The 16260-nt window shown below is 37.7% G+C and overlaps 1 protein-coding gene across 2 annotated transcripts in view; it reads left to right on the top strand.

The window, feature by feature from the left end:
• Window positions 1–15759, top strand: part of Cpe (carboxypeptidase E) — a 112313-nt gene extending 96554 nt beyond the window's left edge. Inside the window, exons 4-10 of one of the 2 annotated variants that reach the window (XM_048791716.1) lie at window positions 1429–1546; window positions 2722–2904; window positions 5240–5379; window positions 8189–8288; window positions 9393–9473; window positions 12116–12234; window positions 14966–15759. In XM_048791716.1, coding sequence (XP_048647673.1) covers window positions 1429–1546; window positions 2722–2904; window positions 5240–5379; window positions 8189–8288; window positions 9393–9473; window positions 12116–12234; window positions 14966–15064 — 840 coding nt within the window. In that variant the 3' untranslated portion in view covers window positions 15065–15759. The remainder of the gene's footprint in view (window positions 1–1428; window positions 1547–2721; window positions 2905–5239; window positions 5380–8188; window positions 8289–9392; window positions 9474–12115; window positions 12235–14965) is intronic. The other variant, XM_015486242.2, reaches the window with a different exon arrangement.
• Window positions 15760–16260: the final 501 nt, after the last annotated feature.

The raw sequence follows: 16260 nt of genomic DNA, 5'->3' as shown, positions 1-16260 counted from the left end.
TATATATATATATATATATATATATATATATATATATATATATATAAATGTAAATATGGGAGATATAGATATGGTACAGTGTGGCCATTCAATACATGCATATGAAGTATAATGGTCAAATTATGTAATTAGCATTTCCATTTCTTTATACATTTGTCATTTCTTTGTCCTTCGAACTCTTCTAGTTAATTATGAAATATATAATAAATTGGAACTATAGTCACCCTACTTTATTGTAGAACATTAGAACTGATTCTCCTATGTAACTCTATTTTGGTATCTGTTGACAACACCTATTCTAAATCACACTTTCCTATAATTATGTGAAAAATAGGACAGTTTTAATACAGTAACGCTGATATGCTAAAAATATTGTGGGGCTTATCAGTTCATAGCCTGGATTTTGACTCCTTAGCCATGTGAACTTGGACATGTTGTTTAACACATCCAACCATCAAATTCCTCTCTATGAAGTGGGTATGCTGTGAAGCTCCATAAAATAATGCACGTGAAAGCCATTCTTAAACAGAACAGAGACAGACAAATGCAAGATCTTTTCATAGCCATCAGATGCTATTGCTGTTAGATTTTTTTCTGTCCAAAAGAACAGTATGGATCACATCTCCGTTAAAAGCTTTTCTTTTTATCAAAGAAGTACTTAGAGTTTAATAGTCTTTCTTGCTGCTATTAAAAACTCATCACATAAAAGTATCAAGTTTTTGGCTGCAAATTAATTCTTTGGTATAAATTTTTTTCCCTCTTTTATTTTGCTTCCAAGTTATGAGGGACTATGAATCATTCAAAAGACAACATGAATTCCTGAAACCGTTGCCTTTGTTTCAAAATTTAAGATGAGCATTCTAAAGTAAACTGATATTTTATAGTCAGCTCTGCAAGAAACCAAATACAATAGGAGAACAATATTTGAAGTAGTTGAAGGAAATTGGAAAAATAGTAAGCAAAAGTTGAAATTGGAAATAAAATCTCCCACATGTCTGAACCATCACAGAGGTTGAATCTTGTTCTGTGATCCAACCATTTTTTTTTCTCCTTGTCTTATTTTTAACTGTTAATCACGAAGACCTGGGAGCCATTACAGATCACATGATGTCCCTGAGTGATTTGCCTGCTGTTTTCCAAGCTACAAAGAGAGAAAACTGGCATCCCACAAAAGTAGAACTTTGAAGAAAATTTAAATGTGATTGAACTATTTTTTTACAAGTCTGAGAAAGGCCTAGGGAATGCTGCTCTTATAGGAACTTTTGTTTTTCTATGAAAACAGCCACAAAGTGGCTCAATATGAATGATTTTGAGGGTTTTTTTTTCTTTTCTTTTTCTCTTTCTTTCACCTTTTCTGTCTTTTCTGTCAAGTGATCAACCAATGATCATCAAATTAATACTCATTTTAATCTCTAATCTTGAATACAGCTTGCCCCTGAGACCAAGGCTGTCATTCACTGGATTATGGACATTCCTTTTGTGCTTTCCGCCAATCTCCATGGAGGAGACCTTGTCGCCAATTATCCATACGATGAGACTCGGAGTGGTAGGTATCCTTCCTGCTTCTCTGAGCGGTTTAAGGCTTACTACTACCATACAAAGGTTTAGAAGATGACTCTGAAGTAGTCTTGTTTTGCTGATAGAAATACATGTGTTTAACATACATACCCTGTTTCACGTAGTGTTGGCATACTTGGTAACTTTCTTTGAAGTTGAGGTGAAGAGAAACATGACCTTAAGAGAACACTTAGAGAAGAGAAAGGGAGAAGACAGAATGAACTTGGTTCAGTCCCGGCTCCTGGTAAAATGGAGAGATTACAGAGGTCATGTAATTTTGTGCACCAGCCTAAAAATGGAAGCAGTCTCTGGTCCTTCATCAGGGCCCATGTACATTTTTTGAACATCCCTTGCATTTTTTCATTGGATTCGTGTCGGAGGGTGTCAGGGAGGGGAAGTGATCCTTTATTTTCTTCTAACTAGTTTTAGTTAAGCTTCACGCAAGGCACCCTTTAACCAAATAGACAGTTTCAGCTTAATTTTTGTTGCTTCAGGAAATTTCCTGCTTTGAATCTAGTCTTAGGGACCTTTGAAGAGTAAGCTCTTTGTAAACAAGGATAAGGATCTTAGATATTAGAAACTTTGAGATTTGAAGAAGGCCTGGCTAAAAAAACACTGTTAAATATACTTAGAGATTTTGTGATTTGTCAATAGCTGGGAAACTAGTAGGCCAAGCATATTTATAATATAGGAGTAAGAATACATGAGATCAAAAGACCTAATATTTGCTCATACAACACATATAGGGGATTTTTTTTTTTTAAAAAGAATTAAAATCGAACGAACGCTGAATAGCATGTGTGAGAGTGGTTCATAGTGGCTATTAGGTTGATATGTGTGCATATTTGAAATGAAAAATTTAAACAATGGAAATCCTGCTATTCTCCCAGGTCCAATCTTCTATAACCATATCACCTTTTTCTTGTGAACTTTCAGTTCATAAGTAGCATGTTCAGTCTAACTGATTTTTACATTTTTTTTTTGGTATTAGGAATGAAAATTATGTAACTAAGTGTAATTGGTAGTTAAATCTTCACCTCTTCCCCTTAGCAATGTAGCTAAAAAATACATCAGCAATAGCTCAACACCAAATTACTTTTCAGAAAACAAGTGCTGCCTTTTGATCTGTGTCAAATCCTTCCGTCTCTTGGATTTGTTTTCTAGGTAGTGCCCATGAGTACAGCTCCTGCCCGGATGATGCCATTTTCAAGAGCGTGGCTCGGGCCTACTCTTCTTTCAACCCGGCCATGTCTGACTCCAACAGACCTCCCTGTCGCAAGAATGACGATGACAGTAGCTTTGTAGATGGAACAACCAACGGTGGCGCTTGGTACAGTGTACCTGGCGGTGAGTTTCCATTTTGTTCTCTGATTATGATATTGACTTCCTTAGATTTACAGAGCGATTTCCACCTAGAGACTCTTCAGTCTTCTTCAGTCATTAAGAAGTAGGCTGAACCCCTAATTCCTCCATTAATTTTATGCATGAATAATATGTAATTTTTTTTCTTGTGGATTTAAAAAAATTGAGATGCCAAATAAAGAAAACAAACTGAAGTATTCAGTGGGAAAATATAAATTGAATATTGTTAATTGCTCTATTTTTCAAGTTCAGGCTTTAGGTAATAAGGTAGCATCCTTATCATAAACGAGTCTTGCTTTTACAATAGATAAATGTGTATTTTAGAGGGCATCCTGTGGCCTTTAGCACATCTTGGTGCATACATCTTTTAATTTTTTTTTTAAATGGTGGGCTAAAGAGACTATGTGACATGGATTATGTAGTTTATATTCACTAGTGTAGTAAACACTGTCAGATCAGGTAGGGTTTAGTCTGCAAAGAGAGAGAAGGCCCTGTGCAGGAAATCCCTTTTTGCCCATCAAGGCAGCTTCCCTTGTCCCAACAAGAACTTTACAGAGTTCATATTTTTGTAACCACCCAGAAGAATAACAGTTGTAGGATGCTACTGGCCTCGACCAAGGATGAGGGTGAGATGTGAAGATATTGATACATTTTTTTTTTTTTCACTTTGCCTAAGAAAATTTTGCTATGGCCAACCTGGAAACAAAAAAGAGAATTAGGGCAGCATCCAGTGACTTCAGGGATTGGTTAGATATGTTTAATTTTGTTGCATTATGCCCTGAGAAAAATATTCTTCCTGTTTTTTTTTTTTTTCTGGTATATGTTGATACTGTTTTTATTTACGGTTTGCATTTGACCAGACCAGTTTTAGTACTTTGTTTTTTTTGTAACTTGTGAACAAAGGTCTATGTCAGATTTAGGATTTAGAATAAATCAAATACATCAGATGGGAAGTAAAATATACGTCAGCTTTCATAAAAATTTAGCAATTCCTTGTGCAGTCACTTTTGAACAAATATATACAGTCTATACAATATCAGATAAACTATATTAGTAAAATACTGATGATCATATTAGCATAGCAATAGCAATGATAATAATATTAGTATTAGTTAATGCTTATGTTCCACAGTAATCAAAAGGTCAAAGGAAGCTTTGATGGTTTTAGTTCTCCACATAGTGAATAAAATCAATGTCTTGGGTGAGGTTTTCTAGAAACAGAGACTGAGACAGTGGTTTGGATGTTTATTGAGGGAATACACTTTAAGAAAATCCTTAGGGAAGCAGAGAAAAGGAAAGGATAGAGCTGAGCAAGGATGTCTCAGGTGAGGTGTAGCCTAGGCCAAAGCCATTGGGAGAAGGGTCCAGAGCATAAATCACAGGCAGGGTCATCTTTTTCTGGTAAAGGTACAGTCTTTGGTGACTGCATACCAGTTAGCCATTGGTTGTGTGCTGCCAGAAAGAAGTGAGGGTGAGAAATGGGAGAGTGTAACCTTCCAAATTAGGTGGCTCCTATCAAGCATTCTCCAGGAAAGGGGAGCAGCCTTTGTGAACTCCTAACAGCCCACACTTATAGCAGCTTGAGGTGGGTGCCCTGGCTCCATAAAAGTGATCTGGTGGGCACCAACAGTATCCACTATTAATATGAATTAGATTTAATTTCAATGAAAATTATCTGGATACAGAATCTTTGGTGAGTTATGAAGTATCATTAAAGTTTATGACCTTTATATGGACACTCAATGATTATTGAATTAACATATAGTACATTATCAGGATTCCTAGTCCCTCAGGTATACACTATGGTACTGGTTGGACATAGGGAGAGAGTAGTATGTTAGATCATCTCACACTCCGTTGAAGGCTTTGAAGGATGTGCATTTCTTTTAGGTCAGTAGGGATCGAGTCATTCACCTTGTCTTTTTTGAAGCCTGTTACAGCAACATGGACCGTGGCTGACATCTGCTTTTGCACTTTGCAACAGCAATGCATTAAGTTAAATAATTACTTATGTAGCCATTCCAGTGGGGTCCATATAGAATTTTATAGATTTCATGATCTGCCAAAATAAAGCACTTCACCTCCTCAGACTGGCCAGCCTCTTGACAATTCCCTCCGCTCTATGGAAGCAGAGTTAATGTATTAATCTTGCAAGTATGTTTTCAGATCCCCTATGGAAGGTGATTTCCCTGTGGTTTCCCAGGGAGCTCCCTCAGATGGCACAGGATGGTACATTTTTATTTAGCTCAGTTCAGCAGAATCGCCTGTGTGTTTTAGCCACCACATGCATATATTGACGTGTCATTTGTTGCTTCTGCAGGAATGCAAGACTTCAATTACCTGAGCAGCAACTGTTTTGAGATCACTGTGGAGCTTAGTTGTGAAAAGTTCCCACCTGAGGAGTCTCTGAAGAACTACTGGGAGGATAACAAAAACTCCCTCATTAGCTACCTTGAGCAGGTAAGTAGAGTGTCCAGCATCAAATGAATACTTAGGAGTATTTAGACCTGTGGTGTAATAGTCTTCTAGGAGCAGTCCTGTCCAGGGAGGTCCGTCTGAGCCTGGGTGAAGATGCTGTCATTGGAAAGCAGGTGTCAGTAGATTCAACTTGCCTTTCACCTGTCATAGACCTTGTGGCTCATGACTATTCACTGAGAACTGACCACACTGGAAAATTGTGGAGAAGTGAGCCAAACTCTTGCAGGTGAGGGAAGTCCTAAGATCACGTCCCAGCCTGATCTCAGTGGCCCTATGAGGCACCCCAGGAAGGGCAGGACAAGAGTGAGGAAATGAGGCACTTAGGGTACACAACGTAAGGAAAAATTCACTCTCAGGGTCACACAAACATGAGATCAGCTCCTGAGAGTGTCTCCTTCAGTGCCCTGGTGCCTCACTTTTCTTCCCCTAGATTCAGCTAGAGGCCAGGTAATAATAATAACAACGATGCATATTTATTGAGCATTTACTATTTATCATTATTGTTATACATGTAATGCCTTACATGTAGTAATTATGTGCCTAGCCTCACGACAACCCGAGAAGGAGGATATATGACCACCACTATCACCACCATTATCACCTGGGAATTAAATGATTGCTGTGTGTATATACGCGACTGCATGACCAATGTGATTCTGCAACCTGTACACTCAGAAAAATGAGAAATTATATCCCATCTGGTTCAAATGTATGATATGTCAAGATCATTGTACTGTCATGTGTAACTAATTAAAACAAATAAAAATTATTAAAAAAAATGAAATCAGAGGCTCAGAGAGGTTCAGCAGCTTTTCTGGAGTTATTCAGTTAGAATTTGAATCCAGGTTGTGTGGTTGTGGAATCTCCATGCCCTACCCCCTTTCATGAGTTAATCCTAGATCTGTACCACGGTCACTATGTCATCATTCCAGAGGGATCTGTGTAGAATTTGGGGGATCTCACAACCCGTCAAAATAAAATATCTCACCTACTTAGATTGGTCACTCCTTGCCAAAGTTCTCCTCTCTGTAGTATGGTAGGCATTGACATCAGGGCAGTGGTGAAAGATCTAAAGGCTCAGTGTATTGCCTGCAATGCCTTGACCATCTTTAAATTCTATTCTGTATGTGACCACTTAGGCCTAAAGTTAAGTAGAGTGATGTGATTTTACTTGCCAGCAAATAGTCCAGAAAAATCTGTTAAACCAATTTGTCAAAAACAAATGCTTTTATGATATACATATATAGTGTATTTATATTGTATACCTCTTGTGAATATATATTGTATATATGCTATATATGCTATGCACACACATGTATAAGACCACTTCTTTTTTTATTTTAAAGTAAAATTAGCTTAAGAATTGTTCTATGCATGTCATATATTCATACAATACCTTACCAATGAACTACTGTGGAATAGATCCACCGATGATAGGTCCTGATTAAAGAACAACCGCTCCACAGGACCTTTTCAATTAGTGGGTTCCTGCTGTGTGTTAGTATACTGGTGGGTTTTTTTTTTTTTTGCCACAAAGCTAAGAATAATTAACCATATTAACTCTAGAATAACCTTGGTGGGAATCCCTATAGAACTTCTTTTTTGAGGAGAGCTGTATTTAACTGGATCCTACAAGAGCAAAGTTAACGGAAGAAATGCACTTTTGGTTAAAGGAAGCAAGATGGGGACATTTGGTGTGTTTTCTTAGATATCAAATAATGTCATTTTGTTTACATATTTTTTTCTACAAAAAATGTTTTGAGCTACTTTTATATTCCCGGCACTGGGGCTAGTGACCATCCTCTCAAGGCTTCATATTAGTGGGATCAGAAACATGAATATCTAATCATAAGGAAAAATAAAGACTAACTACCAGAATTAACTACAATGGCAGGACACAGAAGATTCCCAGACCTAGTCCTGGGAATTCAGAAAAGGCTTCTTGGAGTTATAAATAGGATTTACTATAGTTGGTGCTAATAAGATCATCACCTTGCTTAAGTTGTCTCAGTTCTTGAGGAAAAACACAATATAAAACAAAATAAAACACATATTCATGCCATCAGGACAGGGGATAATATTTGTCATCTTTATGGTGGCAGGTACACATGCATCCAATCCGTCTGATAGTAGAAATAAGCTGAAAAGAAGAGGGATAAAGTTACACAGTCCTGCGTTAAGCTACTCTGAATGAAAATTTGTTCTGTCCACAGATCTATGTGATCAGTCTTGAGATAACATCATGTTAGGGTGCAGGCTGTGTAGAAGCAGTGGGAATGGAGTTACAATGAGAGCACATGCAGCTGCTTGCATCCCAGAATACTGCAGTCAGGGGATCGAAGATCAGTGTAGACAGTCACAAGTCCTGCTTTGGGCCTATTTTCTTGATAATGGTGGCGATAATGGTAATTGAACACCTGGTTCTAAAATCTAAGCAAAGACTAGTTTAGAACTCATAGAAAATAGATAATTTGGACATCTAATTCTGTAATTGGTTGAGAGGAAATCTCAAAGGAATGTTTGCAGAAACTAGAATTGTCAGGCTAATTAGGGTAAATAGTTTGCTAAGAAGAGCTTCCCATTTCTATCTTTGGAATAAACTGATTCTCAAAATTCTCCAGAGAATTGTTCCTGGGCACTCACATCAGAATCTTCTAAGGTTCCTGAGTTTCCTGACCTATCATTGAATCATATTCCCTGCAGGGCAGGAATATAAGAAGACGCTTAAGATAAAACATATTTTTTAGGTCATTTCTAATATGAGATTTTTGGTTGTTCTTGACCTCCACAGATACACCGAGGAGTTAAAGGATTTGTCCGAGACCTTCAAGGTAACCCAATTGCCAATGCAACCATCTCCGTGGAAGGAATAGACCATGATATTACATCTGGTGGGTGTTCTTTGCCATGATCTAGCATTATGTACAAGAGAATGTTTTTTTAATTATCATAATTATAACTCATACTATAAGCAACACAATGAGATGCCTCAGATCTCTTTACACAGTCTCTGCCCAGCTTTGACCTAGGTAGGCTGTGGGAGCAGGTCAGGCACAGTGAAATTATGCTGCGTTTAAAAATCTGAGTGCAGCAGGTGGCGCCCTGTCCTCAGCTGTCACCCAGAGCTGTGAGTTGGTGCTGTCCACTGCCTTAGGTTTGCAGTTAGTTGTTCAGAGGAAAATGAACTAGCCGGAGTAAAGCCACGAGTGGCTTTTCTAAAGAGCTGTGAGTCGGGAGGGAGTGAAAAGAGTAGAAGGTAAGGTAACTCCCAACATATTGTATGTCTCACACATTTCTTTGTTTAACCCTTAAAATAAATCTAGAGTTATTCAGGATGATACAGGATATTATAGAATTGGGCTGTGATGTTAGTTATTTCTAGGTTTAAAGCATCATCTTCATTTTCTCAGTTTGGAGAATATGGTGTATTTCCCCAGAAGATCTACCTACTCCTGTTAATTTTTTTTTTTGAGAGAGAGAGGGAGAGAGAAAGAGAGAGAGAGAGAGGATTTTTTTTAATTTTTGTTTTTTAGTTTTCAGTGGACACAACGTCTTTATTTTCCTTTTATGTGGTGCTGAGGATAGAACCCAGTGCCCCGCGCATGCCAGGCGAGCGCACTACCGCTTGAGCCACATCCCCAGCCCTGCTGTTAAATACTTATTCATTTTAGTTGAACTGTTACTTATTGGGATTTTTTTTAAAACAATAACAATATTTTTCTAGCCATAAACTTTTAATACTATTTTCAAACCTTATAATTAAATAATCATTGATTTATTTTCCAAAGCACTGTATATCATTACTTCTTTTCTAACTTTCACACTTATAGCTTGGAGTTTTTTTTTTTTTTTAACCTTTAACATTTGTTCTCTAAACCTCCGTTTATTCACTCATCCAACAAATATTTATCAACATCGCGCTAAGTACCAGCATGCCTTCTCAACCAGCGCTCCAGCATCTGTGCCAAAATGCTACTTCTCTTTCATCCCCTTAGTCCTCAGGGAGGGTGGAACTGAGGCATGGATACCTTCTGGCTCCCGGAAACCTGATCTCTCTGTTATCCCAGGAGTGCCATGTAAATACCATTTTCTCTGCATTCCATGATTTAAAAAGTTGAGGAAAATCTAAAAGTGGAGAGAATAACTGGGTGGAATGGAATGATTTCTGAGGGTTCTAGGAATCTCCAGCTTTTTGAGGGCAGGGTAATAAGAAGGAACTAGCAATGAAGTCAAAGATAGAAATAAAGTGTGTGGTCCTGGAAGGTTGGAAGTGTTTCAGGAGGGAGGGAGGGAGGGAGTAATAAAAAGTGCCAAGTAAGATGATTCTTGAGAGTGAACGAATAGATTTAGCAGTATGGAGAATCTTGACAAAACCTACTTCAGGAGAGCAAGCGGTAGGAGTCTGATTCAAGTGGGTCCAAGAGAGAAGAAAAGAGAGCTTTTAGTGACACAGAATAGTGACAGTCGTTCCAGAAATTTTGCATTGAGCATAGAAGATAAATGTTGCACTAGCTGAAAGGAGAGTGATCTAGAGGTAGATTGGAAGATGTGGGGATGAGGGCTTAATTTTTTTTTCCTGATTGTATCTATTTTCACAGTGAAATAAGATGTAAAGTGCCAAGGAAGAGTGAGGAGGATGAGGATGTGTTAGAGACTTAGGGAAAAGGAGAAAGTATGAATTGACCACTAGAACCTTGATACTCAAAGTGTGGTCCCTATTAGCAGCTTCAGCATCACTCTGGAGGGTAGAAACGCAGAATCTCGCCCCTCACCCCAGAGCTAGTGAATCAGATTGTGCCTTTTGTCAGGTTTCCTGGGTTATTGAGGTGCACCTATGTCTTGATACCAAAAGCTAAGTCCTTGTCTCAGTTGCTGATCCAATAAAGAGGACAAGGTTTTGAAAAAAAAGAAAAAGAGGTGTTACTGGTTAGCAAGCAAATGAGAAATGAGACAGGGGACTCCTGTCTCAGAGATCGCGATTCTAACTGCCAGGGGAACAGTGGGCTTTAAAGAGGGGTTGCAAAGGCTAAACTCCAGGTGTGCCTATCAGGACTCATAATTCATGTTCAAGTGGTAGGCTTGAGAGATGGCCATTTCTTTGATCCACTGGTACCATCTCCCAAGTCTAGATTTCTTCATTCCTGTGGTCAGTGAGCCAAAGGAAAGATAACTTGGCCTAGGATGGGCAGAATGTTAGTCTTGCTTCCCCTGAAGTTAGGGATGGGAACAGGAAAAAGAGGAAGGAAATAAAATGTCAGCTTTAGAATAAACTACCAGTGGTTGAGCAGCAAGGTTTATATTTAAAGCCTGAAGTGGATCCCTGTTACAGTCCAAGTGGTGATTTAGGAAAATGGGAGACTGAATGGGCCAGGGAGGCGAAGAAGAAATATACCATGACTCCCTAGGTCTGGTATCTAGAAATTGGAGAAATATCACCACGGGTGTGTGTTTCTAGCCACATGGAGGTAGGGAGTTGGAAATTGTCCAAGGCTGTTGATTTGCTAGGTGTGCATGGCCAAGGGAGAAAAGCGAGTGAGGTGAAGGCATGTGATATAATGGTGGGCCATGGAACTCAAAATAGGTTGGGAAGGAACCCAGAGGAGTAAAGGAGCCTAGATCATAGGTTTCCTTAACAATTCTCTGGAGACCTTGTTGATAACATGGTTCCTGGAAAGTGCACCAGGCTAACAGATTCTTCTGGATCTTTAGAAATCTAAATGTTTTTGGCCGGGAGCAGTGGCTCATGCCTGTCATCCCAGCAGCTCAGGAGGCTGAGGCAGGAGGATTGCAAGTTTAAAGCCAGCCTCAGCAACTTAGTGAGACCCTAAAAAACTTAAAGAGAACCTGTCTAAAAATAAAATGGCTGGAGATGTGGTTCAGTTGTTAAGTGCCCCTGAGTTCAATCCTTACTACCAAAAACAAAAAACAAAATTTAATATTTTAAAACAATAGTAAAAAAAAAACTTTTGTGGTATACAGGAGATCCCCCAATACAGAATTATCCAGCCAATTTGGATATATTTTCATAGCACCAATGTTGAGAAACCCTGTTGAAGGGAGACGCCAAGCTTAGTTCTACTTTTTATAAAATTTAGTAAAGGTTTATTTCATAGATAATTTTTATTTTTTGATTTTTATTAATTAATTTTTATGGGTACATTATAATTACAGTGGGATTAATTGTGACATATTTATATATGCACATAACATAATTTGGTAAATTTCATTCCTCAGTGCCTCCCTACCCCCTCACTTTGCTCTACTGGTCTCCCTCCTATAGAAATTTAGATTTCTGACCGTGCCTGTGGGATTCTGATGAGACTACCTTTGGGCCATACTTTGTGAAACATTGATCTTCCCCTGAAAGAACCAAATCATGGTGTCCAGATGCTCTGACCTCACTGCTTTGAGGACTGTGTGTATTTTTTCATCTGTGTGACTCCTGACATGAGTAGAAGATCCACGATCTTAGAAGATTTATTAGACAATTTAGCATTAAGGTCTATAACGTAGTTTTAAGAAATGAGGCCTGGAGGGAGAGCCTCACACCTCCTTCCATAGAATTTCATCTCATTGCCCATACATTGCCATGTATCTGCTTTAGAAATGGGGACTCAAAGACGTTGAACTGAGCTGTAGTGAAGATTCCTGGGATGGCATAATTATGCATTTTGCTTGTGCACCTGCCTGGTGGTTTGATGTTCTGTTTTTCCTACAGCAAAGGATGGTGATTACTGGAGACTGCTTGTACCTGGGAACTATAAACTTACAGCCTCAGCTCCGGGCTATCTAGCAATAACAAAGAAAGTGGCAGTTCCTTATAGCCCTGCTGTTGGGGTAAGTGATCATAATAATAGCTAAGGACTATAATTATTATTAAGCCAATAAGACTTCAGCACTCACCACTGTCCAGCATATTTAAGCGACATATTTAATCTTTATAATAGCCCTGTGAGGTAGTTTCCATCCTTGTTATAGCCACTTAACAGATGAGCAAACTGAGGCCTAAAAAGTTAAGTGATTGGCCCAAGATCTAATTGGATGATTTAACACCACTTGGTGTGAAACTCTATTACCATTTCTCAAATTTTGAAGAGATTCCCAAGAAAATGAAATAACTTAAAAATATTTAATTTTCTATTTGCTAACCTTGGTTTCAATTTAAGTGGAATTCTGTTCCCCTTGTCTTTTTATGTCTAGCACCTAGCATAGTACCTTACTTAATAAGTATTTGAAAAATATGACAGCTGCAAGGTAATTTTAGACATTAACTGACCTTTATTAAGAACATACTATGGTTGGGCGTGGTAGCATACACCTATAATTCCAGGGGATTGGGAGGCTGAGGCAGGAGAATCACACGTTCAAAGCCAGCCTCAGTAAAAGTGAGGCACTAAGCAACTCAGTGAGACTCTGCCTCCAAATAAAATACAAAATAGGTCTGGGGATGTGGCTCAGTGGTTGAGTGCCCCTGAGTTCAATGCCTGGTACTTCCCCAACAAAAAAAGAACATACTACAAACTTCTATTCCCTACCACCATATTATTATGGGTTAACATCCACATATCAGAGAAAACACTCAAACTTTGATTTTGGGGATTGGCTTCCTTCACTTAGCATGATAGTCTCCATGGAACATCTATGTACTGGCAAATGCCATACTATCATTTTTCTTAATGGCTGAGTAAGTTTCCATTGTGTATATATAGCACATTTTCTTTATCTATTCATCTGTTGAAGGACATTTAAGTTGGTTCCATAGCTTAGCTATTGTGAATTGAGCTTCTATAAACATTGACGTGGCTGTGTCACCATAGAAGCTGATTTTAAGTCCTTTGGGTATATGCCAAGGAGTGGGATAACTGGGTCAAATGGTGATTCCATTTCAAGTTTTTTGAGGAATTTTCATACTACTTTCCAAAGTGGTTGCATCAATTTGCAGTCCCACCAGCAATGTATGAGTGAACTTTTTTCCCCACATCCTTGCCAACATTTAGTGTTACTTATATTCTCGATAATTGACATTCTGACTGGAGTGAGAAGAAATCTCAGTGTAGTTTTAATTTGCATTTCTCTAATTGCTAGAGATATTAAATATTTTTTTCATATATTTGTTGACCATTCATATTTCTTCTTCGATGAAGTCTGTTGAGTTCCTTTACCCATTTATTGATTGGGTTGTTTATTTATTTTGGTGTCAAGGTTTTTGAGTTCTTTATATATCCTGGAGATTAATGCTCTGAGATGCAGGTGGCAAAGAATAGAAATTCATTGGATTAGATAAAGAGGAATGAGGGAAGGGATTGGGGATGGGAAAAGGAAAGACAGTAGAATGAATTGGACATAACTTTTCTGTGTTCATATATGAATACATGACCAGTGAAACTCCACATCATGTACAAGCACAAGAATGGGAAGTTATACCCCATGTATGTATAATATGTCAAATACACTCTACTATCATGTATACCTAAAAAGAACAAATAAAATATACTATGAGCTAAGCACTGTCAAAAACTATAACTTATTTAAGTAGAGCTAGTTAATTTTGTTAAGAAGGTGGTGGTGATAGTGCCTAAATTTCTAGAGCAGGATTTAACAACTGTCAAAATCCTGTAGGGTGGCCAATAGGATTTCCAATCAAAAGGTTTACTTGAGAAAAATGTATTATATTTTAGTTTATGCACCCAAAGTTTGGAGTACAAGTGCTTTATTTTTGCAAACAAAATATCTCAAGTGTTTCAACTGGTGTTTTGATTTTGGTTGTGTCTATGTGTATATTGGGCTGTATGAGTATTAAGATCAGGAAGTAAATTTGGGCTACTGAAATCTGGAAAAAAATAATAAACCAGGAACAGGTTGTAAAATGTTCAACTATGACACTCCTTAGTTTTTCTAATATGCTGTCGTCCAAGGAGGTAGTGAGTACATAATCCCATTCCAAAATATTCCAGGGTTCCAGTGGCCACATCAAGGAACTCTTAGTTCCTGGGATGGGAGCCTGAGGTGGACTGGTTTGGGGGCTGCACATTTGGACTTGCCCTTCATTCAGGAGTGTGTGGATTCCCTACAGACCTGATGAAGACCCCCACATCCCAGGGAGAGTGGTGTGGAGATATGTGCATCTGTTAGTTTCTTTAACACATTCACAATTCGGGAAAACAGGGCCTGGTGGACTGTGATACCAGCCCCCTGAACTGTGTTCTGTATTCCCCTCCTATCAGGAGAAAATTCACTGCAGACAGAAGGGGCTCCCTAAATGTTAAAGGCATAAAATTCACTATAGTTACATCTTTTTATGAGTGGAAGAGGCTGGGGAGGGGATTTTTGTTGAACCATATCTGTCCTTAATGCTATTAGATCAAAGCACAATTGAGGCCTAATTGCTTTTTGTTTTTATCTTCTGAAAGTATATTTTGTTGAAATAAAACTTTTAAAGGGTCTACTTTAATTTAGGTGGCTGTATTGAGTGTATTTTATAAACTCTAAAGCTGCTCTAATTATTTTTATTTCAATTTTTTAAAATACGCAGTTTGATAACAACATGTTACTAATTTTTCTCCTTTAGGTTGATTTTGAACTGGAGTCATTTTCTGAAAGGAAAGAAGAGGAGAAGGAAGAATTGATGGAATGGTGGAAAATGATGTCAGAAACTTTAAACTTTTAAAAAGTCTTCAAACTAGCTGCTTTTAATCTGTCATATAATGTAGGATGTAATGTGGCCATTTTATTTTAGATTTTGTGCAGTTAATATTTAACATTGATTTATTTTTTACTCATCTAAATATTAATCAATATTACTTAAATAGACTCTTAAGTAAAAATATAAGAACCTAATCTATTTCATTCTCATATATAGCATTCATTTCCCTACGTATATTACACAAATGACTATAGAAGAGATTTAAATAATCTTGCCATTTTAGGCTTAAATGCATTATTCCAGATATTATTTACAGTTTGGAACTTTTTGGGTAGTTCTAGCTTTTAAAAATTGGTGATTTCTTTAATGTAATTGGTGGCAATGCCACAGAATGAATGCCATTGAGAAAGTCAACAGATGAAGCTTGGAGTTGTGAGCACTCTACTGCAAGAATTAAATAGTTCAGTTTAAATTGTCATTCATCTCTTGTGCTGACTAGCTATATAAGCATGATCCTATTAATGCATTTTTGATGGAAAGAAAATGTATGTTTACCAAAAGGTTTTATGAACAGAATGAAAATTGACTTTCTGCTTGTACTTGTAGGGGCAATATTGTTTTATTGTTCAGCCTGTTAACACTCCTTCAGAGTTTAGAGTTTTCTCTTGGTCGTAGATTGGCTCAGAATTGCTTTGTGAATGAATAAAGGCTAAAACACATCTCCAGGTGTGCATCTTAATTCACTATGATTTTTGGTCAAAAGTTGTGGTCTCATATGAAAAGTGGTATTCCCTTGAGAATGTCGTCTCATTTGTTTATCTTCTGCATTTTAAAAATTTATTGACTACAATATGCCAAGCAGTGTGCAGGCTGTGCATTGCTGTGTTGGATGAAAGGTTCTGATTCTATGGATCTTCTTGTGGACACAGACTTTAAATAATATAAACAAATTAATATGTAATTATGCATTGTGATGAATAAAATGAAAAGAAAGAATAGGATGTGAAGAGAAAGGATGACAGAATGACTTAAACTGGACCGGATGAGGATGGTTAGGACTTTTTTTTTTTAAATATATGTAAAGTCTAGACCTAAAATGGGAGTGGGTGAGGGCAGTGCAGAGTAAATGTGTGTGACAAAGAACCAAAAAACCCAATTAATGGGCAAATGAATGAAATAGACACTTCTAAAAGAAGAACTGCAAATGGGAAACAAATGTA

This window comes from Marmota marmota, unplaced genomic scaffold, assembly GCF_001458135.2.
Source record: "Marmota marmota marmota unplaced genomic scaffold, marMar, whole genome shotgun sequence".
Classification (NCBI taxonomy): Eukaryota; Metazoa; Chordata; class Mammalia; order Rodentia; family Sciuridae; genus Marmota; species Marmota marmota.
The sequence above is the reverse complement of the archived record's forward strand: the minus strand, read 5'-3'. Positions and strand labels throughout refer to the sequence as shown.